Source organism: Schistocerca serialis, chromosome 7, assembly GCF_023864345.2.
Source record: "Schistocerca serialis cubense isolate TAMUIC-IGC-003099 chromosome 7, iqSchSeri2.2, whole genome shotgun sequence".
Lineage (NCBI taxonomy): Eukaryota > Metazoa > Arthropoda > Insecta > Orthoptera > Acrididae > Schistocerca > Schistocerca serialis.
This window is the reverse complement of record NC_064644.1, coordinates 375,501,021-375,528,844: the sequence shown is the minus strand read 5'-3', so window position 1 is coordinate 375,528,844 and position 27,824 is coordinate 375,501,021. Positions and strand designations below refer to the sequence as shown.

Genomic DNA, 27,824 nt, shown 5'->3' with positions numbered 1-27,824 from the left:
TTCTACAGAATCCTGAACAATGAACCGTGGACAGAACAACATCCTGAGGATGATCCGAGCAGAGGGATCGAAATATCGATCAAATAGAAGAAGTTTTATGTGACGTAATGATCCAGAGCATATTACCTTCTGTTCGTCTATTAATTTCGTGATTTCTACAGATTAAATACATTAATCGGGTGATGCACACGAAACAAATCTTGTGGGCGGTATTTATCTACTAGACTGCTGACTTTGGCTAAGATATGAATACATTGCACTATAGCTGGCGACATTTCTTGTTGCTGCTCCTGACTCCACATCATGAAGTGAAGGTCTGTCTTCAGTGATACTGATGTCACAGTGCAGTATTCTTCAGTGTATTTAGAGGATGCGTCCTTATGCTAAGGGCCAAAAAGTTGTATAGTCCGATTACTTCATGCACAATTTCAAGTGCTCTGATTTTAATGGGCCGATCGGTACACCCTGTGGAGATACTGACTCGAGCGTAATATGAGGCGTAATTCAAATTTCCCCCACGACCATTTCTTTTGTGTTGTTAAGTGTCCACCGATAGAAAAGAGAGTTATAGATAATTGGAAAATTTTGGAAATTTGTAGTAGGGTCTTGCGGGAACAAACTGCTAAGGTCATCGGTCCCTAAGCTTACACACTATTTAATCTAACTTAAACTAACATACGCTAAGGACGACACACACAACCATGCCCGAGGGAGGACTCGAACCTCCGACGGGGGCAGCCGCGCGGACCGTAACAAGACGCCTCAGATAAGATAGATAATTGAGCACATAGATAGATAATTCAGAAGAATACAGATAAAATTGAGAAGAATATTCTGCTGTGACCCTGATTGTCGCTCTCTGCCGGATGCGCCCTTTACGTTATCAAATTATGCCATTTCGCCACCTGAGCGTCTCCTATAAAATTTGCCAGGTGCATATCTAAGCACGTTTTAAAAGGTCAGATTATCTGTGCGATGATAACATTCTCAAGTCTTGTGTGATGTCATACTACCTAATCGACTTACTGCGCTATCTCTCTGTGTGTAATACCGACGTATCGAGTGTCAACGGACGTGGAAAATGACAAGACCGCCCGTATGTTCAAAGTCTACCATGTGGAGCACAGTGAGTGCGTTTTTTCCTTGATCTCTCATATCCCAAATCACAATTTCTACTAATCAGATGACAACTGAACGTCGGTGCTCTTTTTGCAGCCAGTGTCTTAATTTCGTGTGCAAAAAGTAGAATTACAGCACCAATATGAATCGGTATGTTCGAAAAAGACGCACGCGGCAATTCTGTCATACAGGGAGTCATATCTCTTGTTCTATTGACCACAGCAACAAGGTGTCCTGTGTTTTGGATAGCCCATAGCACAGCCACTTTCATAGCCATTGAAAGAAAGAGCGTACGTACTATCCTATAGTACAGGGTCAAATTTTAAATGTTAGACACTTCCTCCAGCCCAGGCAGATTCGGCAAATTGACTTTTTCTTTTGCATTAGGTGTGGTCTAGGGTGGATCTTAAATGGCTCATATAAGCACCTTTTGGTCATTGGTATTTCCTGAGAAAATTCTGGAAACAACATGATTTTTAGGTACGAGAAGGACCAGTTATTGGGATAGTCATTTACACTTTCTATTCATGGGAAATCATCTAAATTTTCACGATGTTTTCGTAAGATGAAGTTCATTGGATACCTTGAAACTTTTCTCGGTATCATTATCCGCTACCGAGATTCAGAGGTTCAAAATTACCGTACTTACGCAGAAAACTTCAAAAACCGGCTCTTAGCCGTTTTGGCACAGCAGGCCGCAATTATATAAATAACCAACCACAGCTAATGACTCTGATTTTAGCTGTACATTCCTTAGACAGTCTTTTAGATAGGCCATTTTCCTTTCTTTGCAAATCTGTATGTGTTATCAAGATACGGCCGAAAAACCATGGTTTTTGGGTACCAAAAGTATCAGTTGTGGGGATGGTCACTTCAGGAATTTCTGTTGGTGGCAAATCGTCAAACTTTTTTCCATCTGTCCTTAAGATGTTTTTTTCGGGAACCTTGAAACTTTTTTGGTAACATTATTCATTACTGAGATGCAGAGGTTCAAAGCTATCGTACTTAAGCACGTAAAATACGTACGTAACATCCGGTCTGAGGTGTAAATATAAATTTTACTTACACAGTTCTATGGTCTACGCAGTGGTTCTGATGTTACTGGTTTATGTTTCTAGCCAACATTTCTCCATCTATAGAACTTTATGATCCACTGTCTCTGTAATGATCATTTCAAGCCTGTACAGACATTAACAAAACGACACTAAAGTGACACGGAAAGACTGAGATTACAGTCAGATATTTCAAATACCACGTTTACTCTTTTAAGACACAAATTGTAAGCTAGGCGCATTTGATGAATTACGATCAATGAGAGAAGTACCGAGAAAAATAAAAAAGCAACAGATTTTGTGTTAATGCGTACTTATTTCTGTTTATATGTGTCAAACTATATAAATGTATAGAATTCCTTTTCTGTAAGCAGCATACCCTGCTGCAGCAAGGAAAAGAAGGGAAACAGCGGAATAATGCTTCTGTGGGAGCACAAAAAAGGTGAATGTGTGCTGGAAGAATCGTCGGGAACCAGCTCCCTCAATTCTTATTCCGCCTTCCTAACGAAAAATTTTGGCATGCGTAAATAGCAGAGAGAAAGTGACGGTGGAAAGAGAGGAGACAGTGCCGGAGGGTGAGAAAGAGAGAGGAAACAACGATGGTGGGAGAGAGAACGTTGCAACGAAAGAGAAAGATAGATGGATAAGACAGTGACAGTGAGAGCCCAAGACACACGAGATACTGATGGTCAGTGAGGGTGAGTCGCAGTAAAAGAGAAAGACCGATGGATGGATATAGAAGTGGGGTCAAAAGGGACGAGGAACAGTGGGAATGAAAAATGCATGTGAATGGGGATCATACATAGGCTTGGGTGGTCAGTACCTTTGCTGAGCAGCAATATTTAATACTTAGGTATAGGGACCGACATTTTAAGCACATGGATATAGGGGAAAAATAAGTTGCAGCCCCAAGAATTTTCGAGCAACCGAGGTATTGCAGAAGGAAATAAAGACAAAAGGAGACAGTACAGGGTGATACAAGAGAGAGTGATATATGGATGTACTCTAAATCAAAGGGAGGAAGAGAGGGCAGTGGGCTGGGGAATACAGGACTACACAGGGTTATTCACGAATATTTGCAAATATTTTAATCTGTTATTCTACAAGTAAAACTAAAGAAAAAATTTATATAAACATAGATCCGCAAATATTTAGTTACGGAGTTACGACTAATGAAAGATTTTGCCTGAAATTTAGCAACTTCGCCAACATGAACCGATCGTAAAACTGTACGAGGTAAAGTAAAGCACGATTTCGAGGTTGTACAGTGTACCTCCCGCCGGAAGTTCGAGTCCTTTTAAGTTAGTTTAAGTAGTGTGTAAGTCTAGCGACTGATGACCTCAGCAGTTTGGTCCCTTAGGAATTCACACACATTTGAACATTTTTTGTACAGTGTAAATACAATTTCACAATACATTCACAATAAATGTTCAAAAATATCTCCATCGAGTTAAATGAATTTAGCTGCACGTGTATGAACAGATATTGTTGCTCGTTTCAGTTTCACAGGGCTGTTCTCAATTTCGTGTATTGCATTCATAACGCGAGCAAGTGATGCCCCATGTGTGTTGACTTTTTCCTCATAAACTGTGTCTTTCTTCCGTCCCCATAAACAAAATTCCATTCGTGTTAAATCGGTTATCTGGATGGCCACAGACGTGTAGTACCACGACCAATCCATTTCTGGGGAAAATATTCGTTTAAATGTGCAGTAACGGCGTTGGCGTTGGTGAAAGGTGGAGGCGCGCCGTCATGTTGAAAATACGTTTGCAAACGCGTAGCGAGTGAAACATCTTCGAGCAAGCGGCTCATTTCTTCTAACGGTTTCCAATAATGACAGAAACGTTTTTACATTCTTAATGAAAAGTAAACAAATTTACATGTATCTTTTCTTCTCTGGATGCTCTGGAAAACTATCGGAGATACACGTCTGGGACATGTTTTTAGATTCACCATATGGAAATCGTGTTTTATTTTAACCTCGTAAAGTTTTGCGATGGCTTAACATTAGCGAAGTCGCTAAATTTCAGGCAAAATCTTATATTAGCCGTAACTTCGTAACTAAACATTTGCGGATCTATTTTTATATGAACCTCTTTCTTTGGTTTTACTTGTAGATTAACATATTAAAATATTTGTATAGCTTCGTGAATCACCCTGTATATATTGTGGCAGATCCACTGACGTAAGCAACTTAGACGAACGGCAGATCGGTATTGTCCGGCGCCTGGGAACAAACATCTCGGATGCAGCGAAGCTGGCCTGCTGTCTCCGTGCTGCTGTAGTGAGCATCTGTCGAAACTGGTTGATAGACAATGAAACTACGACTAGACGACGAGGTGGCGGACCTCCACGCCCCATCACAGAATGAAGAGGAGGGACCCTTGGCTGCTCTTACGGCAGCACGTTTCGGAGCCCACCGTTCAGCGCACATTGTTGAACACTGGGCTCCGCAGTGGATGACATCTAAACATTCCCGCGCTGACCCAATGACTCACTTATGGTTGCAATGAGGATGAAATAATTCAGATTGAAGCATGAACCAAGAGAAACATGTCACCTCGTCGATTTAATCGCGCTTCTTGTTACACTAGGTGGATAGTCCTGTCCTGATAAATCCAGGCGGACGATGGACTTAACATGCACGACGCCACGAACGTAGGGCAGTAATGGCAGTATTATGCTATGGGCAACAGACTTGTATGAGACCTGAGTTAATAATCGATGACACAATGACATCTGTGGACTACGTAAACAGTATTGCCTTCCTGCTAGATGTATTACGGACGGCGATGACATTTTCCTGCAGGTTAACCGTGCCACAAGGCCAGAATCACGCTGCAATGGTTGGAGCAACACCTTAATGAACTCACGCAAATTTCTGGCTGCCGAATGCGGGAGATGGAACACTGATGCTACGCTAGCGGAGGCTACCGGCTCGTAATTTATACACTCCTGGAAATGGAAAAAAGAACACATTGACACCGGTGTGTCAGACCCACCATACTTGCTCCGGACACTGCGAGAGGGCTGTACAAGCAATGATCACACGCACGGCACAGCGGACATACCCGGAACCGCGGTGTTGGCCGTCGAATGGCGCTAGCTGCGCAGCATTTGTGCACCGCCGCCGTCAGTGTCAGCCAGTTTGCCGTGGCATACGGAGCTCCATCGCAGTCTTTAACACTGGTAGCATGCCGCGACAGCGTGGACGTGAACCGTATGTGCAGTTGACGGACTTTGAGCGAGGGCGTATAGTGGGCATGCGGGAGGCCGGATGGACGTACCGCCGAATTGCTCAACACGTGGGGCGTGAGGTCTCCACAGTACATCGATGTTGTCGCCAGTGGTCGGCGGAAGGTGCACGTGCCCGTCGACCTGGGACCGGACCGCAGCGACGCACGGATGCACTCCAAGACCGTAGGATCCTACGCAGTGCCGTAGGGGACCGCACCGCCACTTCCCAGCAAATTAGGGACACTGTTGCTACTGGGGTATCGGCGAGGACCATTCGCAACCGTCTCCATGAAGCTGGGCTACGGTCCCGCACACCGTTAGGCCGTCTTCCGCTCACGCCCAAACATCGTGCAGCCCGCCTCCAGTGGTGTCGCGACAGGCATGAATGGAGGGACGAATGGTGACGTTTCGTCTTCAGCGATGAGAGTCGCTTCTGCCTTGGTGCCAATGATGGTCGTATGCGTGTTTGGCGCCGTGCAGGTTAGCGCCACAATCAGGACTGCATACGACCGAGGCACACAGGGCCAACACCCGGCATCATGGTGTGGGGAGCGATCTCCTACACTGGCCGTACACCACTGGTGATCGTCGAGGGGACACTGAATAGTGCACGGTACATCCAAACCGTCATCGAACCCATCGTTCTACCATTCCTAGACCGGCAAGGGAACTTGCTGTTCCAACAGGACAATGCACGTCCGCATATATCCCGTGCCACCCAACGTGCTCTAGAAGGTGTAAGTCAACTACCCTGGCCAGCAAGATCTCCGGATCTGTCCCCCATTGAGCATGTTTGGGACTGGATGAAGCGTCGTCTCACGCGGTCTGCACGTCCAGCACGAACGCTGGTCCAACTGAGGCGCCAGGTGGAAATGGCATGGCAAGCCGTTCCACAGGACTACATCCAGCATCTCTACGATCGTCTCCATGGGAGAATAGCAGCCTGCATTGCTGCGAAAGGTGGATATACACTTTACTAGTGCCGACATTGTGCATGCTCTGTTGCCTGTGTCTATGTGCCTGTGGTTCTGTCAGTGTGATCATGTGATGTATCTGACCCCAGGAATGTGTCAATAAAGTTTCCCCTTCCTGGGACAATGAATTCACGGTGTTCTTATTTCAATTTCCAGGAGTGTATGATCTTCGTGTCCTGTGTGTGGACATCTGGTGCCACACATTTTCACAAATTTACCAAGCAGAAATGCTAACAGGTGATCATAATGTCTTGACTAATAAGCTTACGTCGTATTGTGATCGACAATTTCTGAAACAATGTACGTACAGTTAAGACAGACGCAGTTCGATGCATTAAAGCTATTGCAGATCCAGATAAAACATTTGAAACCGATGTAGTAAAAGTTTAAAAGTTTAAGGGACAGCGTACTCCCCTCAGGTGGCAAGCCAAGCATGCATTCTTGCACGCAAACGATCATATAGGTGTCGAATGGCATCCAGCAATGGACTCTCTCAAGCAGGTCGTACCTTTTTCTCGGAATTCTGCAATGTTTCTTGCAAGCCCTGCAGAACAAGTAAGTTCCCGCTTCATCATATCGAATACATATTCATTTGGTCAGGGACCGGGTGATCCATCTGACCAGGGCAGTTGTACTCCACGAACAGCACGTCGCGTCGCGTCGCAGCAGCCGTTTATGGACGTTTGTTGTTTTGCTGAAAAATCACCTTCCTGGCGAATAAATGGAAACAGCATGTTGATAATAGCCATTGCAATGTTGCGGACACTGTCTACTCTACCCTGCAGGAACACCAAATGTCACCGATAGTTGTTACTGATGCCCCCCCCCCCTCCTCACACACACCTTGAAGCCAATTATAGGACCGTGTGTGTTGAGGGCGAATGCACCCTGGAATAGGTAGTAAACCAGTTCCACGTCATACACGTGTACATTAATCATTTGCATACTGACAGAAACTACTCTCATCACTGTGAAGACAACAGAGTGCCACTTCACTCTCCAGTCAACAAGAGTAGCCGTGGTAGGCAGTATCGTGATGACAGTCGTAGCCTGGCCGCATACACACGTCTTCTTACTGCTGCTGCAAGCAGACGGTTCCCGAATGGTCCCTAATGACACATCAGATACAAGATGTGACCATTTTTCGTCCATTAATGATGTCTGGATGGTGGCCGCTGCTTGTTCAATGTGTAGATCTCGAGGTGCGTCTGTACTACGCAGACTACTACGCGGACGTCTACAATCTGGTCTACAGGTGTGGGTGTGTTCCACAGAGCGCTGTTGAAAGCAGTGACATACCACCGGAACATTGGGCACAACATATACTGCAATTCCTCCATACGTCCATCCAGCTTACCGCAGACCAACTATGTGACCTCATTCAAACTGCTGAGTTCGTTCAACAGAAGTATGTACACGTCACTGTGGCATAGTTGTACCTTAGAATGACTGTTGCATCTACTTCTTACCTCTGAACTCGACACAGTTGCTACCTGCAGAGTCAGAAAAGAAGGTGCACAGGCAGGTCTCTTGAGTGTCATCTGATCTCCGATGACTGTGATAAATAAATCACTAACACTTCAACACCTCAGTATGCAGGTATTATAACCGATTGCAAATGAACACGGACCTCAGGGTGATGCACATATTTTTCGGCACTACGCTTTACTAAGGCTCAGAAACTCGTAAGACAGATGTTTAATGCGAGACGAAAAATTTTGAGGTTAATATGATGTTTTGGCTTGATGAACGTCTACTGGAAGTGAACATTATTTGACCCAACAGCGCTGAAACCTCAAGTAATATTAACTGATGTCAATATTTAATTGTAATCTGAGATTATTATTGTCATCATAATGAACCTGGAGGCCAAATTTGTTATGATTGACTAGACTGTCACACAAAACCAGAAACTACGATCTGAAGAAACTACATCTGCTTTGCGAAGACCTCTGACATCTGAAGGGCAAATAATGTAAGAATGAGATGGATAGCCTGTAGATTGATCCAAAAAGATGCCAAAAGACTTGGAGTTGCGGAAAATGGTTCCTGAAGCTACCAACCTGGATACAAATACATTTCTGAAAACGCCGTCCAAAAGTATAACAGTTCATCGAAATACAGGGCACTGAAAACTTTCGGAGAAAACTTCCTGAAATGCTGTGCGAAGATTACGCTTTATAAATATTGAGGAAACGATAACTATTTACAAATTTGGACACTTTTGTAGGCGAAGTCGGGTGAACAACTTAGATCTGTAACGCCGGGAAGGAACCTCATATTATTCAATGAAATTTCGGGATTGAAACCAGATAACGTCATCTTTCTGTCGCGATATTAAGCTGACCGTCATTCAGTCATCTTCAGGTGAGTGTTTTGCACTGGAGACTGCTAGTTCGCATCGCTATCTTTATCTCAAAATCTGGCGCAAATACGAATGCGCAAAGGCAGCCGCTAAATTAGCAGCCTCTGTCCTCCTACGCGTCCTCTTAGAATATTGCTCCCTCTATGGCGCGCCAGCGGTTACGTAATGCGGTACTACATGCGCTCTCTCTGTCCTAATGTGCACTCGCGGAGTCAAAACTTAGATGTCAAAATTAATAAAATTAAATGTGGGCAGATGTGTCATTGGTCAAAATTGTTTTCCTTCTGAGAAAATCACCGGGTCCCACGCCTTACCCAGTTGAAAGCTGCCACCACGATTAATCAGATCTTGGTGTAAATGTAGTTCTTTAATAACTGAGTCCCAGAAGGATCTCGCAGAGGCCAAGATATCTGTGGCAGAGTAATCCATGGAATGTCCTGTGGAGATACAATACTCTGCTATGGATGACGTATAGACTGTGAAGGGCGAACGTGGTGATCATGTCCAACGCATCTTTTACGCGCTGTGCGCGTCCTCTGACCACTTTACACTTTGCCACACTTACAAGGTGTTCTGTAGATTCCAGCCTTTCACAGTCCCAGATCGTCCTTTGCCGAACCGGGAACAGCACAACTCTTCGTAGATGGACAGAAGATTACTTTTACATGGTGTATTCTTACATTCTGTCCAATTTCGATGAAAAGTTTTCGAAGTACGAGAAGAAAGCCATGGCATTGAACCGCTCCTTCTCCTCTTGATCTTGTGTGTGGTCACGTTCCTTCTTCAATAAAGCTGTACTAACCCTGATCGGGCGAATATCCATTTTCTTTGAAAACTGAATGAAGCTGTTCCAGCTCGGTTGAATGCTGTCTCCACCAGACACAACATGTGCCCAGTGCACCAACGTTCGAAGGACGTCCACTTTTTATGCTGGGTGGTGGCAGTTAGACGCCTGCAAATACAGGTCTGTGTGTGTGGACTTAAAGTAGACGTAATTCCCCAGTGAACCATCCGCTTTCCGTCTGTCCAACACCTCCAGAACTGGCGTACAGCCGCACAGCTCCACTTCCATCGTAAGTTTGATAGTCTCGTGGATAGAATTCAGATGCTACAAAAAGCGTGACAGTTCCTCTTCACCGTGGGGCCAAACTACAAAAATTATCCACATATCGCCAGATGACTTTTGCTTAAGTTCTGCTGAGTCAAGTGCCCTCTCCTCCAAACCTTCCTCAGAAAAGTTTGCTACCAGAGCAACACCGTCAATTTGCTGAAAACAGTATTGCTGAATAAAAGTTGATTGAAGAAATGAGATGATGAAATAGCGCTGTTATATCAGCTTTGAACTTATTGCTGCTGAGTGAAAAAGAATCCACGAGAGGGACTGTGGTGGAGAGTGAGACGACTTCGAAGCAAAAAAGTCGAACACGTTAAGTCGAAGCGCCTTCAGCCCATTAATAAAGTCACCGGAGTTGCGAATATGATGTGACCACTTAAACAAAAAAGGTCTGAGTCGAGACGCAAGATGGCTCAAATGGCTCTGAGCACTATGGGACTTAACATCTCAGGTCATCAGTCCCCTAGAACTTAGAACTACTTAAACCTAACTAACCTAAGGACATCACACACATCTATGCCCGAGGCAGGATTCGAACCTGCGACCGTAGCGGTCGCGCGGTTCCAGACTGAAGCGCCTAGAACCGCTCGGCCACCCCGGCTGGCGAGGCGCAAGATGTTTAACTAAGTAATACGTTGGAGCGCTGATATTACCCTCAATAATACGTAATGAAAGACCTTCTTTTTGTATTTTTGGAAGACCATAGCACCATGATGGAACTGAGCTATGAGCGTTGCTGGATTCTTCCCCTCTTCCGCAAAGAATTGCGAAAAGATTAAGACCTCACAGTTCTGTTCCAGCACGGTTATATGCTCGTCCAAAAACGCGCAAAGAAGGTCTTCCATACGTCCTATTGTGAGCAATATCGGTGCTGTTCTGGATTTTCGAGTGCTTGCCCTAGGTATTATACAAAATGGGTCACTCTGAAAAACCTGTTCTCGAGTTTGATGTAGAAAACAGCCATAATTGACGACCGGTTTCGGTTATCGGAACCGGTCATCAACTGAATGAAAGGAACAGAATTTTGCAACTGTGGTTGTTTTCTACATCAAACTGATTGACACCAGTTGCTATCCTGTTACTGACGCAGTAGGCTGCAAATTCAAAACTGTTCTCGGCCACGACTTGCAATAACACGCCAAGCGGTTTTAAATTATTCATTATGACACAAACTTCCTGGCAGATTAAAACTGTGTGCCCGACCGAGACTCGAACTCGGGACCTAGCCTTTCGCGGGCAAGTGCTCTACCAACTGAGCTACCGCAGCACGACTCACGCCCGCTACCCACAGCTTTACTTCTGCCAGTACCCGAGTTCGAGTCTCGGTCGGGCACACAGTTTTAATCTGCCAGGAAGTTTCATATCAGCGCACACTCCGCTGCAGAGTGAAAATCTCATTCATTATGACACAGTTTACACCAAAAATCCATAAGTCCCACATTATCCTTTATTGTACAATTACTAGCACTTTTCTATAATACAGTAAATTTTAAGACATATTCATTATGTGATCCGAAGTACCCAGTCACCCCCAAAACATACGTTTTTCATGGTAGGCTGCCATCTACTGCCAGGTACTCTATATCAGTGACCTCAGTAGTCATTAGACAGTATGAGAGAGCAGAATGGGGCGCTACGCGGAACTCACGGACTTCGAACGTGGTCAGGTGATTGGGTGTCACTTGTGTCATGCATCTGTACGTGAGATTTCCACACTCTTAAACATCACTAGGTTCACTGTGTCCGATGTGTAGTGGAAACGTGACGGGACGCGTACAGTACAAAAGCGTACAGGCCAACCTCGTCTGTTGACTGACGGAGACCACCGACAGTTGAAGAGGGTTGTAATGTGCAATAGGCAGCTATCTATCCACACCATCATATAGGAATTACAAACTGCATCAGGATCCACTGCAAGTACTATGACAGTTAGGCGAGAGGTGACACAACTTGGATTTCATGGTTGAAGGCTGCTCATAAGCCAACACATCACGTCAGTAAATGCCAAATATCGCCTCGCTTGGTGTAAAGAACGTAAACGTTGGACGATTGAATAGTGGAAGAATGTTGTGTGGAGTAATGAATCACCGTACACAATGTGTTCATCCGATGCCAGGGAATGTGGGTGTGGTGAATGCCCGGTGAACGTCATCTGCCAACGTGTGTAGTGCCAACAGCAAAATCGGAGGCGGTGGTGTTACGGTGTGGTCGTGTTTTTTATGGAGGGGGTTAGCACCCCTTGTTGTTTTGCGTGGCGCTATCACAGCACAGGCCTACATTGATGTTTTAAGCGCCTTCTTTCTTCCCACTGTTGAAGAGCTATTCGGGGATGGCGATTACGTCTTTCAACAAGATCAAGCACCCGTTCATAATGCACGGCCTATGGCGGAGTGGTTACACGACAATAACATCTCTGTAATGAACTGGCCTGCACAGAGTCCTGGCCTGAATCCTATAGAACACATTTGGGATGTTTTGGAACGCCGCCTTCATGCCAGGCCTCACTGACCGACATCGATAATTCTCCTAAGTGCAGCTGTTCGTGAAAAATGGATTGCCATTCTCCAAGAGACCTTCCAGCACCTGACTAAACGTATGCCTGCAAGAATGGAAGCTGTCATCAAGGCTAAGGTTGGATCAACATCACACTGAATTCTACCATTACTGATGGAGGGTGCCCCAAACTTGTAAGTAATTTTCAGCCAGGTGTCCGGATACTTTTGATCACATAGTGTAATTCCTTTCGAGCTCTCCTAGTAATCACATTCTTTACTTTAGTTTAGATGTGGCAAGAGCCTTATGGACTTTACGCTTGCTTTACCAGCGTCTTCCATTTCTGTTTGTCCATTCGGTGCTGGTGTTAATCCTACTTGTGTCCCCCTGGTTGTTATCTCGCCACCTACTTTTGGTTCTCCCTCTCGTTCCATGTACTGTCCTACGAATGCTATTTTAGGTAGCCTGCCCTCTGTCATTACTGCTCTATGGACTGGTCAGTCCAACCTTCTCTTACTTATTACCGACGATGTGAAGGTGATTGTATAGTTCTCTTGTTTATTCATACATGTGTATGGGATATAGTGAAGACAGAGACAGGTGGGGCCAAAAAGGAAAAGGAACAGATAGCTCTAAAAATAAATGATACTTTTGTAGTAAGTGCATGTAGTGTTGCAAAACTCATAAACAAGTACTTCATTTCTATTACTGACAGCTTGGGGTTATCAGGTTTGGTGAACGGTGCAGTGGAGTATCTGAGACCAGTCTTTAAAAATAACTTCAGTGGAATGGAAATGACCCTCACGTCTCTCAAAGATGTAGCATCGATCATAAAATCCTTAAAATCTAAATATTCCAATGGGCATGGTAACATAACAGCGAAGTTAATCAAAGAGTGCTCAAGCGAGTTGAGTTCTATCTTAAGTTATTTATGTGATTAACCTCTTAGCAGCAGAATATTTCCATACTAGCTACAATATGCTGAAGTTAAGCCTCTATACAATAAGGGGGATAAAGAGATACCATCAAATTGTCGACCAGCTTAACTTTTACCAGCTTTCTTGAAAATATTTGGAAAGGTTATGTTCAAGCGTCTCCTTAAGCATCTGATGGCAAATAATATATTGTCTGATAAAAATAAGGCTATTTACACTTACAGTGAGAATGTATTAAATTCATTAGAGGCTACTGGCATTTTCTGTGACATGTCAAAAGCCTTTGACTGTGTGAATCATAGCATTCTCTTAAATAAATTAGAATATTATGGTGTCACCAGCAATGCTGCAAAATGGTTTGAATCTTATCTGTCTAACAGGAAACAAAGGGTGTTGCTGCGAAACAGCTGTGCACTGACCAGTCAGTCTTCATCTGACTGGGAATTAATTACATGTGGTGTTCCTCAAGGTTCCATCTTCGGTCCATTGCATTTTCTTGTGTACATTAGTGATCTCTCATCTCTTACATTGCCAGATCCTAAGTTTTTTCGTTTGCAGATGATACAAACATTGCAATAAGTAACAAGTCAACTACAGATACAGAAATAGCTGCTGATCAAATTTTTGCTGACATTAATAAGTGGTTTAAAGCTAATTCACTGTCATTAAACTTTGAGAAGACCCACTACATGCAGTTCAGAACATGTAAGACATTTCCTTTCAGCAAATGTGTAACAGATGAAGACATGTAGATTGAAGAGGTTGACAGTGTTAAATTTCTGGGATTGCAACTTGATAATAAATTCAGTTGTGAAGGGAATATGTCAGAATTGCTTAAGCGCTTAAAGAAGTCTGTATTTGCAATGAGAATGATGTCAGATGTAGGAGATATAAATATAAAAAAACTTGCATTCTTTGCTTACTTTCATTCTATTATATCAAATAAGATCATATTCTGGGTCAGCTCATCAAACTGAGCAAAAGTTTTTAGGGGGCAAAAGCCTGTGATAAGAATCATTTGTGGTGTAAATTCTAGAACATCATGTAGAAACCTGTTCAAGGAAACTTGTATTCTAACCACTGCTTCTCAGTATATTTATTTTTTAATCAAATTTGTTGCAAGTAATACATTTCTATTTCCAGCCGGTAGTTCTATACACGGTATCAATTCTAGGAATAAGAACAACCTACATAAAGACCTAAAATCACTTAACTTAGTCCAATAAAAGTGTTTAGCCCTCAGGAACACACACTGTCAATAAATTGCCAGAAACCATTAAAAACTTGGTTTCAGATAAAGCATAGTTTAAACAGAGTTTGAAAGACTTTTTGATAGGCAACATCTTCTACTCTATAGACGAATATCTTAACAGAGACTGTTAAGCCAGTTTAAGAAAAATGTCTGTTAGATTTCAGTTTTGATAGCACTTGGTCACAACAGTCAAGATTAGGTATTTTGTGAATGACAAATTTATTAATAGTGCATAACAATGTTTCGTTCTCAGAGCAAGTCAATTTTGGAAATATTAGCTGTTCCAGTTTACTGCATTGTATTCACCTATTTCAACAATCTCATGACAAATGATCAGAGTAGTAAGTATTACATTCAAATGTTTCATGTTTTTATGTTATACTTTCTGACATGTTCCACACCCAAGAAAAGCATCTAATTTCTTGAGTCTATGGAACAAAAACTGAATCTAATATAATCCAATGTCGTCCATTCCATGTTATTATCATCCCACACCGATTCAAAAAGTTTTCATAGTATTTTATTTTGTACATTAACAGTTTTGCTTCAGCTTTCTTTCTAAATATTTAGCTTCACATCCGTGTGTGGAGAAAACAGTTCTGGCCCCCATGTACAGCGACTGGGGTGTGAAACAGTAGGAGGGGTGGATGTAGGGCGGGGGGGTAGCAAACTGGTAGTGCAGTCTGTTGTTGTGTGGCCTGGACATATTTCTGTCACAAAAGCTCAGAGCTATTGGACAGTTTCAGCAATTTATCAGTGCCAAAAATTTTTCAGTAGAGAATCAATCAAATATCTGCAAAGTGGATGTACATTCTATAAAATAAATAAAATAAAATAAAATAAAATAAAATAAAATAAAATAAAATAAAATAAAATATTAATTATTTTATCTGTATGATAGAGATTGGTTGTAATTAATATTTGCTTATCTGGAACGTGGACGTTTAATTATTTGGTATCAGATGCTTGACAATTGCTTTTTCGTAAATGCAATGTTATTCGTAGTTGACCGTGAAATAAGACTCAAATAATCGGACTTCGTATTTAAATCGTTTCCAAAGACTGCTGCGGTAGGTGCGGACTCAAATCTAAATTCTCAATATTAGAGTAATTTTGCCAGCCATGTCAATACGTCGTACAGAGGTGACTGTCTACTAAACATAAAAAGTTTACACAGTTAGTTAAATCAGATATATTCAACCAATAAGCCTACAGTTAAATAATTCTACTTACTTTCATAAATATAAATTCTTTACAGAATCGAGTGCCTAGTAAGATTGCAACTCGCAGTGTTCTTATATAACATCAAATATGGCGGTGTGCCAGTCAATGAAATATACATGCTTCCAGCCTCAGCTATTCTACAAGACCTCTCCCTTCTTAATGAAACATAAGAGTATCGTAATTGTGTTTTCTGTTTTATCAGCGACATAGCGCTGCAGTTCTGTGCCATAGGCTTTATTTATTTGTCAGAGATTAATTATTTAATTAAGATTTCGCGTTTCCGAGGAAACTCACGCACGGCATGCAAATGTGCCTTTATATTGCCCCCTGAATTGCGAGGCGAAAGGACACACCTGCAGGCGAGCAATTCACCTAAAGGCACAAGAAAATCTAAGTTATCTACAACTATTTACATGACTTACATTATACTGTATATTATATACAAAATTTGAATGACGCGCGTGCGCCGTAAAAGTTCTTATGTTGGCAAAATAGAGGGCGCGCATGCGCAGAAGCGTCATTATGACTCCGGCACTGCCGTTATATCGTAAATTTAGATCACGCGGCACAGTATTGCAGTTCATATTGTTCGTGTGCGCGCGCATTTCTTAGTCGTTGCACAAAGAAAATATTCCACCAAGATTACATATTAAGACTACATTCTATGACAGGTAACTTAGTTTTAAAATTACAATATTTGTTATAATACAATACAACTTTAGATTGTTGAATGTTCTTAGTTACATAGTATGCCAATGAAATGCTTCAAAAAAAAATGTCTTTTTGTTTCAGGTGCGTTGACTTATACACATCGTGTCGTTATTACAGTTTATATTCATCTGCTGCACAATAATTTTTCACAGGTTAGTGTCGTCGTGGTAAAGTTTTTCTTTTTTTTTTATCACAGTAACATCGCTGTATAACAACGTGATTGATACATAAGAATGTCCATTTCCTATTTCCATTATAGTCGTTGAGATGCAGTTCGTTGTGACAAAAAGCATTGTTTATTACAGATCAGACGTGACCCGTTGAGTAATTGGTCCATATGCAGTTTGTTTTCGATATTTCGTGGAAGCTTGGTTGCAGAACCTCGGACGGCACATAGCTGGCGTCGATCCTTGGACAGTCCAGGTAAGTGTGTCCGTCACATTTCGAGAACATTCCATTCCCTGAAGTTCCAACCAAAATTCTTCCACTCGTCGTGTTGTTTTCTGGACAGGCACGTTGTGACCATTTAATCCAGTTAACATCTTGAAGTTAGATACTGTAGTAATGTCACTAGACGATGCACCAATTACGCACTTCACATTTTCAGTTTTTTTTTTTTTAAATATAGCTCACCTAAATGTTCGTAGTTACTTATCGAAGAAATCGTTCATCGCGTTTACAAAGGTACGATGCATCATGAATGTCATTAACAGTTTCTTTCACATAGGTTTCTGCGTAGTTGCAGACTTAGTAATGTACGTTAATGTCCGTGAACAGTGGTTCACTACGCATTTTTTTTAAGTATTTTTTTTTTTTTTTTACATTTTGGCACTCGTTATTGTTCAAATTTTCACATAGTAACAGTTACATTATACATCAGTTAAAAAAAAACATAAGTAATCATACATATACACGTCACATATTTTCTTAGCATAAATATAATACAGTTACACATAAACATGTTTACATCATCATTACATAGCTATAAATTATTACATTGTGTCACATTTGATTACATGAATTGCAGATATTTACGTCCTCTTTAACGGTTTTGCTGGGATTTTATCGATGTTTTTTTTTTTATGTCATCTGAAATTAAGATAGGTTAGACACAACATTCACTACATCAGTAGGCAAGACCAGGCGTTTTCACTACTCAATAAATATTCAAAATAATAAGAGACGGAAAACTGTTCGATTCCTCGCGTTTTGTGCGTGTGTGTATAGTGTCTGTGTGGCCTTGGCTACTGGTAGATGCTTTTCTTGCTGAGAGATGTGCGTCTAATCAATTTCTCGAAGTAAAAGATCGCTTCACAGATGATGTCTGTCGGTTCGTCAGGTGTCATACCAAGTCAGTGGTACCTACAGTCACAAATGTTCCGTGAAAAATTAATATATCATTCACTGCTACGTAATCATAAATTTTACTTTAATATTCAGTCTTCTCGGTGGTGCCGCGGCGTTGAAAGAAAAGTTCTTCTGTCTTCAACTGCGTCACTGGAACCGCTGAAATGAAAATTTTCTATACTACTTATTATCTGTGTTTTGCGAGTTGCTTAGCAATGTTTTCATGGGTATGACTTTGACATTATTTAGCATGAAATGCTCTAAGATCTCGGTGTGCGTATAGCCCAATAATTTTGTTAGTTCTAGGATGTTGTAACAGATACGCACCAGGATGCGGTATGTTAACAATTATATAAGGTCCTTCATATAGCAGACGCCACTTAGCATTGCGTCGTTTGAGTGCTACAGATTTATGATGAGTACGAAGTAGTACAAGCATACCTACCTTGAATTTTTGTTTTCTTTTTATTATGTTTGTGTGATGTTTGTTTCGTATCTGTGCGTGATGTGCCAGTGTAGTCAATACTTCTTTTATTTTCTGTTCAGGTGTGATTTCCTTGTCTGACAAGATAGAATCCATTGATCGTTCTGTTTGCAACTGAACATGATCTCGTTAGGTGTGTAATTTGTATTGTAAATATTTAAGTTATTGTGTACGTCTTCGAAAAGACTTAGGTAGGACACCCAATTAGTATGTTTTGATGAAATATAGGTCCTCATGAATCGGTTTAGTTCTCGGAAAAGTCTTTCAGTAGCGTTACATTGTGGACTAAACTTTGAAATAAATATACTTTTAATGTTATTGTCCTTCAAGAAATTTCTCCATTTGTACCCAGAGTAGTATGTTGCATTATCTGACAGAATTGCTTTAGGTTTTCCCACGTGCGTCAGGTAATCACTTGAGAATCTTCGTATTATAGCATTTGCAGTGGCGGATTTTAAAGCATAAAGTTTTACATGTTTAGAAAATATATCGTAAAAAGCTAAGATATATTTGACACCTCCAGAGCTTGCTGGATGCGGTCCACTGATGTAAGTACATAGAATTTCCAGGGGTTTACTCGGTAAAATAGAATGTAAATCTGTTTTTGTGGATAAATTCTGAGGTTTTGATTTTTGACATATGACACATGTTTTCAGTTCCCTGTAAATTTTTCTTCTCATATTGCTAAAATAACAGTATGTGCTGAGCTTTGCCAAACACTTTTTCGTCCCATAATGACCCCAAACTAAGTGTGTGTGCCAAATCAGATTACGTTCAGACTCTTTGGGAATGCATACACACCAGTTAGTAGCATTTGGATGTTGGCGATAAAATAACACATCATTGTGTAACTTGTAATACCTAGTCAAAGGATGATTGTGTTTTTCTACCAGTAATGTTATTATCTTATACCAGTGAGGATCAGATTTTTGTAATTTAGCCATGTTTCTGCACATATCAATATAATATTGGTGATACTGCTTGTCTTGCATTAAGAAAATCCTGTAGTCATTTATATTTTCTAAGTCACTGTTGGTTTCATTCATACCTTGTGGAAGTCTAGACAAAGCGTCGGCAATGGTGTTGTCCTTACCTTTTATGTACTTAATTTCAAAAGAGTAGTTCTGAAGTGTAACTGCCCATCGTGATAGTCTAGGATGTACAAGTTTACATGTTAACAAAAATGTCAGGGCCTGGTGATCGGTATAAATTACTGTATGTTTTCAAATAAATAATAATTGAATTTCTTGAATGCCCAGACTATGGAAAGTGTTTCTAACTCAGTAGTGGAGTATGTACGCTCACATTCAGTTAGAGTACGACTTGCAAACCCAATAATTCTTATCTGTTCCTTTTCTTTATTCTTTACAACTTGAAATAAGCAACAGCCCAAGCCAGTACGTGAAGCGTCACAAGATCTACAAAAATCTAAATTGAAATCTGGATGGCTCAATATGTTTGCATTCACTAAAGCATGTTTAATTGTATTAAAGTCATTCTGGCACTGTTCCGACCAGATCCAAACTTGATTCTTTCTGAGTAGATTTAGCAGATGTTTACTGTTCAAAGTGGTTGTGGTAAAAAACGTCTGAAAAATGAACATAGCCCAAGGAATGATTTTAACTGCTTTTTAGTTCGAGGGCTAGCAAAGTTTCTGATAGCATCTAATTTACTGGGATCAGGACGTATGCCCTGTGAATTAAAGATATGTCCTAAATATTTTATCTCACTGCAACCAAATTTTGATTTTCTAAGATTGGCTGTGACTCCAGCTTGTGCAAATTTTTCTAAAATTCTTTGAAGTGTGTCAACATGTTCATTCCAAGACTGTGTAGCTATCAGTATATCATCTACATAGTGTGTGACTGTCTCAACTAAATCATCGCCAAGCACGGTATCCAGGGCTGTAATGAATACCCCGGAACTGACATTCAATCCTAAGGGTAGAACACAAAACTGATAGGTTCGCCCCCCGAACATAAATGCAGTATATTTCCGAGAATCAGGAGTGATACCTACTTGCCAAAATGAATTAGCGAGATCTATTGTGGAAAAATATTTTGCATCTAGAAATTTCTGTAATTGCTCTTCTAAATTTTCGGGTTTTGTGTGAACCGGTAAAATTATTTCATTAATTGCTCGTGCGTCTAACACTAGCCTAATGCTACCATTTGATTTTTTGACAACAAGTAGAGGACTACAGTAAGGTGAGGTGGATGGTTCAATGACCTTCCAGTCTAACATTTGTTTTAATTCTTGCCACACAGCAGGTCGTTGAGATAACGGTACATTATATGTCTTGTGGTAGAAGATCTCGTGAGGCTTAACTTCCATCTTGTACACATACGTGTTGATAACACCTAATCGTTTGGTAAAAACTTGTAAATATTTGGATAACACTTCCTGTAGTTTTATACGTTCATGTACACTGAGAGCTGTAGCTTCATTTATCTTATGATCAAGCAATGTTTTCAAGTCCATTAGCTCTGTGTCAGATGAGTGTGTGTGATCGTCTTGAATGTCATTGTCAAGTACTAACTGAACCTTGTACCCTGTACAGTGTTTATCATGCTTTAGAGTTCTCCTGTCCAAATCAATAATAATTACACTGCCTTTATCATTTAAAATGCATTTAACTTTGGAGAAGTCTATAATGCAGTCCTTCTCGCTCATAATATCTATTCCTAATATGCATTTTGTCACAAGGTTTTGTACAACCAGGAATGGCCATTGTACGGTTCCATTCCCTATTTTAATGTTTACAAAAACTTGCTTCGTAACCCTACATGACTTATTACCTAGAGCAGTAGTTATTTTACAGTTTTGGGCAGGAAACTCAGGCACAGGCTCCAATTCACACATCTTTTTATAGAAATTAAAAGACAAAACGCTCACAGCTGCACCTGTATCTAAGATAATAGTAGTTGGAATCCCACCTACTACACCAGTAGTAGATGCTAAAACAATTTCATTTGTGTTTGAACGACATTGTGTACTGTCTTGCAAAAGTTCATCTGATATATTGTCATTGTGGTTGTATCTTATAAATAAAACAGGTAGTTTTTGTTTAGAATTATTAGGCATATCAATATTTTGTTGTTCAATTGTAGTGTCAAATAGCTGATTAACATTTAAGTCGCCCCCCAAGAATTCTTCAGCCACGACCCGGGGCATAGAAGTGACTGTTTCTAGTTTGTTGGATTAGCATTTGTATTAGGTACTGACACAGATTGAGGTTGTGTATCAGGTGTCATTTCTATTATATTCACATTCGGCTATTGCCTGTTGTGATCTCCAAACTTTTGCGGTTGTTGTTGCTGTTGCGCATTATAACTTACCTGTCGGTCGTAAGGTATGCTCCAATTGTGTCCTGGTGGCTGCTGTGGTAAAGCAGTGTTTGAATGAAAGTACTGATCGCTACGAGTCCAGCCTTGATGCTGTCTTGGCTCGTAGTTATTATTATTTCTATTTCTGTTTGTGTTTTTGTTGTTACATTTGTATCCGTTGTTACCGTTGTTGTTATTACCGCGGTGCCTTTTGTATAGATTGCCGCATGGAGTGTTATTACTGTTGTAACTGTTGTTCGTATTGGAATACGCGTGTTGATTTTGATTTCCGTATTGAGACGGCATGTGAGTTTGCTGTTTTTGCTGTACCGCGTATCCAACTGTGGGCGCGCCAGAATTGAGTTGGCAAGCCTGCATGTTTTGCATACCACTAGTATAAACATTGTGGCTGCTGTTTTGCCGCGCGAAGCGCTGATCTTCTAGTAACATGTCGACCGAATCTAAAGCTGTTAAAAAATAATCTGGATCGTCATCCGGAATATGTAAGAGTTTTTCTTTAATGTTGAAAGGCAATTTGGCCTTCAACGCACGGAGTATATCACGTGTTGCGACTGGTTCGTCTAAAAAATGTCCCATGTTCAAGTATTTCTCAAAATATCTGCGTAAGTTACCATTTTTACTGTTAAAAGTTTCAGGTTCTAAAATTTGTCTCCTGAGTCGCTCCTGAACGGATTGCGACCAGAATTTGTTCAGAAAGGCACGCTCAAACTCACTGTACGTGGTACATACGTCAGCTTGACTGTATGCCCAGACAGCTGCATCGCCTTTGATGTAACCGATAATATATGAAATCTTTTTCCGGTCACTCCAAGTGCGTGGAAATGCGTTACTAAAAGATTTAAGAAAAATCACCTGATGAATGGTTCGTTTTTCTGGGATAAAAGCTTGAAATTGCCTGTGTTTTATTGAGCTTTCTTCTTCCTTTGCATTATGATATGGATTTCGTCCACTGTAATTACTACAATGTTCAGCTGGCGAGTAATTACGATAATGTTGCTGTGGTTTACCATTATAATAGCTTGTGTTTGTGGTTGCACGTCGTGGTATGTGTTGTAGTCGTGGTGTGATTTGTTCTTGTGTGTTTGTCGTGTGCGGTATGTGTGCGTCATACTCAAATGTATATTGGTTTCTGAACTGTACATTTTGACTGATATCTTCGTTACATTCAGACTGTGGTTGATCGGTGAATTGTCTCATGGGTGCAGTGACGGATTGTACTGCGTCACTAATCAGCTGTTTGTTATTAGTGATGTATTCCGCTACGGAGTCGTGCACAATTGTTGGTAAATTTTCACGTATGCATCTTTCAAAATGTTTGTCTTTGTTCTCTACCCAATCATGAAATTCTTTATTAATATTTTGAAAATGAGCTGTGGCATCAGATTGTAAGATGTCAGTCAGGTGTTGTTCAACATCGTCAAATTTATTCTGCACGTCAGTAATTCGTTTTTCAAGGTTGTCGTGTACTGAAGGATATGTTTGAATTTGTTCAGTAAGAGCTTCACACGTGAGATTAAGGTTTTTTAATTGTGTCTGTAAAAGTGCTACGTCATTTGTAGTCTTTTCTTGTATCGTATTAAGCTTGGAAAATTTCGTACTGAGATCAGTCATCTGTTTGGTCAGTGTGGCGTCTATAAGTTCTACACGTTTACATAAAGTGTCATTACCTGTCTTGATTGCTATGAGATCAGATTTAATTTCGTCATTTTGTGTCTTTAACTGTGTCTTTAAGGTTGCCATGTTTTCCGCGTTCTGTTTCATTAGCATTTGTAACATGTTGGCAATGTTTACTGTTTGCAAGGTCTCTGCCCCCGCCGCGTCATTAGACGTGACGTCATGTATTAACATGGGCTCTGACTGAGACTTTGAAATTTTTGTGGTGGACGGCCTATTGTCAAAATTTCCGTTAACACTCGCGTCAATATTTGATGAATCGTCACTACCGGTTGCTGTCGTAAAGTCATTTTCTAACACTTGTCTCTCGTCCGAGTCGGATTGCGTCTGAATAGTATGTCTTTGCTGTTCCATCTTTGCGTATTGCTTTCTAGTTATGACCATGCCACACGTGATATATGTTTCAAGAAAATAATGTTTGACACTGGTTTTAAAATAAAATGCAGTTGAGCATGAATCGCTCGTAGCAACAATAGCTGTTTGTTAATTTAGAAATGTAAACTGAATATGGGATTATTGTTAATGGCTGCTGTCCGTGTTACAACGTATCGTACAGAAGTCGGCCATATTGTACACTCGTGTATTGGTATTGTTGCAGAAGTTATTGTTTAAGGAAAAGTACTGAGAATGAAATTTATCACTGAAAACTGCTACGCGCGAAAGAAATACTACAGAATCTACTGAAGAGCTAATACACTGAATTATGCATCTGGTCAAGCCTGCCAATGCCAAGATGCTGCGTCTTACCTTATTTTGCTGGAAGCTTCATTGCGTCTTCCCGCAAAATTATATAATTGGCAAATATCTTCTGATTTTTGTTATTTCTCATATAGTCAAGTCCAGGTCCAGAAAGTTGATTTTTCACATGAAACAAAGAGAACAATGTAACAAATGACAAAATAACAAGTCCGACACGCAGCCACCAATATAAAATAAATAAAATAAAATAAAATATTAATTATTTATCTGTATGATAGTGATTGGTTGTAATTAATATTTGCTTATCTGGAACGTGGACGTTTAATTATTTGGTATCAGACGCTTGACAATGGCTTTTTCGTAAATGCAATGTTATTCGTAGTTGACCGTGAAATAAGACTCAAATAATCGGACTTCGTATTTAAATCGTTTCCAAAGACTGCTGCGGTAGGTGCGGACTCAAATCTAAATTCTCAATATTAGAGTAATTTTGCCAGCCTTGTCAATACGTCGTACAGAGGTGACTGTCTACTAAACATAAAAAGTTTACACAGTTAGTTAAATCAGATATATTCAACCAATAAGCCTACAGTTAAATAATTCTACTTACTTTCATAAATATAAATTCTTTACAGAATCGAGTCCCTAGTAAGATTGCAACTCGCAGTGTTTTTATATAACATCAAATATGGCGGTGTGCCAGTCAATGAAATATACGTGCTTCCAGCCTCAGCTATTCTACAAGACCTCTCCCTTCTTAATGAAACATAAGAGTATCGTAATTGTGTTTTCTGTTTTATCAGCGACATAGCGCTGCAGTTCTGTGCCATAGGCTTTATTTATTTGTCAGAGATTAATTATTTAATTAAGATTTCGCGTTTCCGAGGAAACTCACGCACGGTATGCAAATGTGCCTTTATAATTCTCAAGCTGCCCCCATTAACTATGCGTGTTTTCGAGCATAATTCAAAGGTGTGTCAAATGTTCTTCTAATTTATTTCCTTTCTTACTTTTATAGAAATAATTTCACAAAACATTTGATCGTATCTTTCAGTTTGTTCTGTTTTCACGTTTCGCTCAGAAAGCTGTTCTTCAAACATCCTAAATTTAGTACTTCTTTCAAGGGAACTCATTTTAAAAATCTAATAAATCAACGAAAATTGTCGAATTTCATCGTTCTTCATTCAGTTAGAAGACTTTTTTTCATAGGATTTTACTCATTTATAGGACTGTCCCAAAACATGTAAATAATTTCTGTCTTTATAATTTAGACTTAGTGTTTAGCTAAGCGATCAGTCATTTCCTTGAAATGGATGGCGACTTTCCTTTTCTCCAGAACCGTTGTTGCTAACACACCCGTGGAGCAAACCAGAGTATTCAAACGCAACAGATAAGAAAGCCTATACTGATATCATCGCGTATCACACAGACAGGAAGTTTTTCTCTAACATCTGTGAGAAGTACCTGTATATTACGTCAGTGTCTATTCCTAAATAAATCCTCTAATTGTATGATGAGAACATAAACCAATCAGATATAATCTATATACTGGTTTGCAACATCTTACGAAATTACAGCGTAAATAAATTACATATTACGCCTTGCACCAGCTCACACAATGACACTGAAAATTTCCAATCATGAGTTTGCTGATCGCCCTTACGGCTGTTTTGGCCGTAGCTTCGGCTCAGACAGCCACTAATAGATTCCCTGACGACTTTATGTTTGGAGCTGTAACCTCCGCGTATCAAGTCGAAGGGGCCTGGAATGAAGACGGCGAGTTTAGAAGCATTAACTGTATTCCGCAGAAAAGTAACAAAGAACAAAAGAAAACTGTTTATGAAACTTGTTCCATTATACTTACTGCTTACAATAACATACGCTTTCAGGATATTCCATGTTGTTGTTTTTCTTCGATAAACTCAATAATAAACTTACATGACAATAGTTAGTGGGTTATGTCATATACCATGTTTGCATAGGTAAAGGAGAGAGCATTCGGGACTACTTCTTCCACAACCATCCTGAATACACCACAGGAGACACCGGGGACGTCTCCTGCGATTCTTACCACAAGTACCAGGAGGACGTGCAGATGCTGAGGGCACTCAAAGTAAGTAGACTTTCCAAAGCGAAAAAGACTAACGTCTGCTTATGCAGACTTCAACTCAGTATCTGCTTCATTTTCTCTTCTACTCATACGACGTAACAAAATAGTCATATTTTAGTTACCCAATTTGCTTTCCAAAGTGTTCTAACACTACAGAAATAGTATATTTCCTCGAAAATAGGGCGTCCGTTTATTTTCAGGGATAATTTGGTTTGGATAAACACCTAAGAGTATTTCAAATGGTGAACCTCAATTACACGAAAATTGTTTAAAACTAGGACTTGGAAGATCTAATATCGGGGGAGACTGCAGTTACTACAGATGTGGCGTCCTTTCGAACTATAGAAGAAAGAACACGTTTGTCTTAGTCAGCAGTCAGAGGATGCAAATAAAGTACAAGGATCATTCCAGCACCAGACAATGAAGAACAAAGTAAAAAAATTTGGGTAATACAAAAACAAAGAAAGGGAGATTATTGCGTCAACAAAGAGATCACTATACTTGGAGCTAAGATCCAAAACGGATAAGGATGAAACGGGATAACTTCGGTGTCACTTGGAAAGAAAACTTTCTGAAAGTCGAGTTAATCGATTTAGGTCAAAATACAGAAAAAGCACTTGTGTTCTGAGGGGAGATTTGAGCCCCGCTCCTCACATATGCGTGTGAGTGCTTTAACCAGTGATCCACATGTCCTTCTTTGCTATACTTGACAGCTACTTTCATACATATTGACGTAATCCCCAGAAACATGGAGATACAGTCCTCCTCTATTCCTCTGTGGGTCACATTTTCGTTTGTTCCATGTTAGTGACAATTGCTTGTGGAAAATTTTTGTGATATCGTGTTACTACGAATTACTGAGGAAAGGAAGAAAAGACTGCCGAATAAATCGAAGGCTACTACTATTCCATTTAGTCGAGACAGCCTGCGATCGTAACGTTTCCGTGTGAATGTCGTGGGCCACAAAGGTTCTAGTGGCAGGAACTTAAAAAGTTATAAAATGCTTCCAAACGACACGAATTCCAGACAGCCATTCATATCGGAAAGGTTTTAGAACACAGAATTTCTTTGGAGGTGTAAGAAGGAGAAAAAATAATCCTTAAAATAGCAAGATAACTTGTTTTCTCGAAAAGAAAAATTTATTATGAGTATATCCAATGATAAATGTGAAGAGATTATTTTATAGTCGACAGATTCAATAGTGTGTCTGAAATAGTTCGACAAATTTTGTAGATTTTCAGGCTAACGCAAATGCTAGGAGCCAACCATGGAGTGACAACAGCGAAAATGAAAACCGCAGACTTCTTTTTTTAAGATTCAGTTGCTTGTGAGATCAACAAGTAATATATAATTTTAAGCTATCGTTACATTTGCAGTCTGCTAATGAGTACGGCAACAAGGTGGGAAGAGCCAATCAAATTACGATTATTATTGTGTAGCGTTACTTCGATCTGTATTTGGTAGATCTGTAAAGTGGACCTGTTCCTTACTCCCATTAGCTACTAAGTAAGAAAGTTTACTCTTCCTCTTCTTATAGACATTTTCTTCATAGTTGTCTGTGTAGCTGCTCACAGTTTTCCGTTCTTATTCACATTTATCTTGGTCGTCCTTACTATTGATCTTCATCCCTCGTACGGTACATATAATTCCTTTGGATACCAGGATGGAGATGCATTCTTCGTAAGGA

At 40.4% G+C, this 27,824-nt stretch overlaps 1 protein-coding gene across 1 annotated transcript in view; it reads left to right on the top strand.

The window, feature by feature from the left end:
- The first annotated feature begins 8,397 nt into the window (after positions 1 to 8,397).
- Positions 8,398 to 27,824, top strand: part of LOC126413099 (myrosinase 1-like) — a 47,083-nt gene continuing 27,656 nt past the window's right edge. The window contains exons 1-2 of the mRNA XM_050082994.1: positions 8,398 to 8,482; positions 26,010 to 26,140. Coding sequence (XP_049938951.1) covers positions 8,398 to 8,482; positions 26,010 to 26,140 — 216 coding nt within the window. The remainder of the gene's footprint in view (positions 8,483 to 26,009; positions 26,141 to 27,824) is intronic.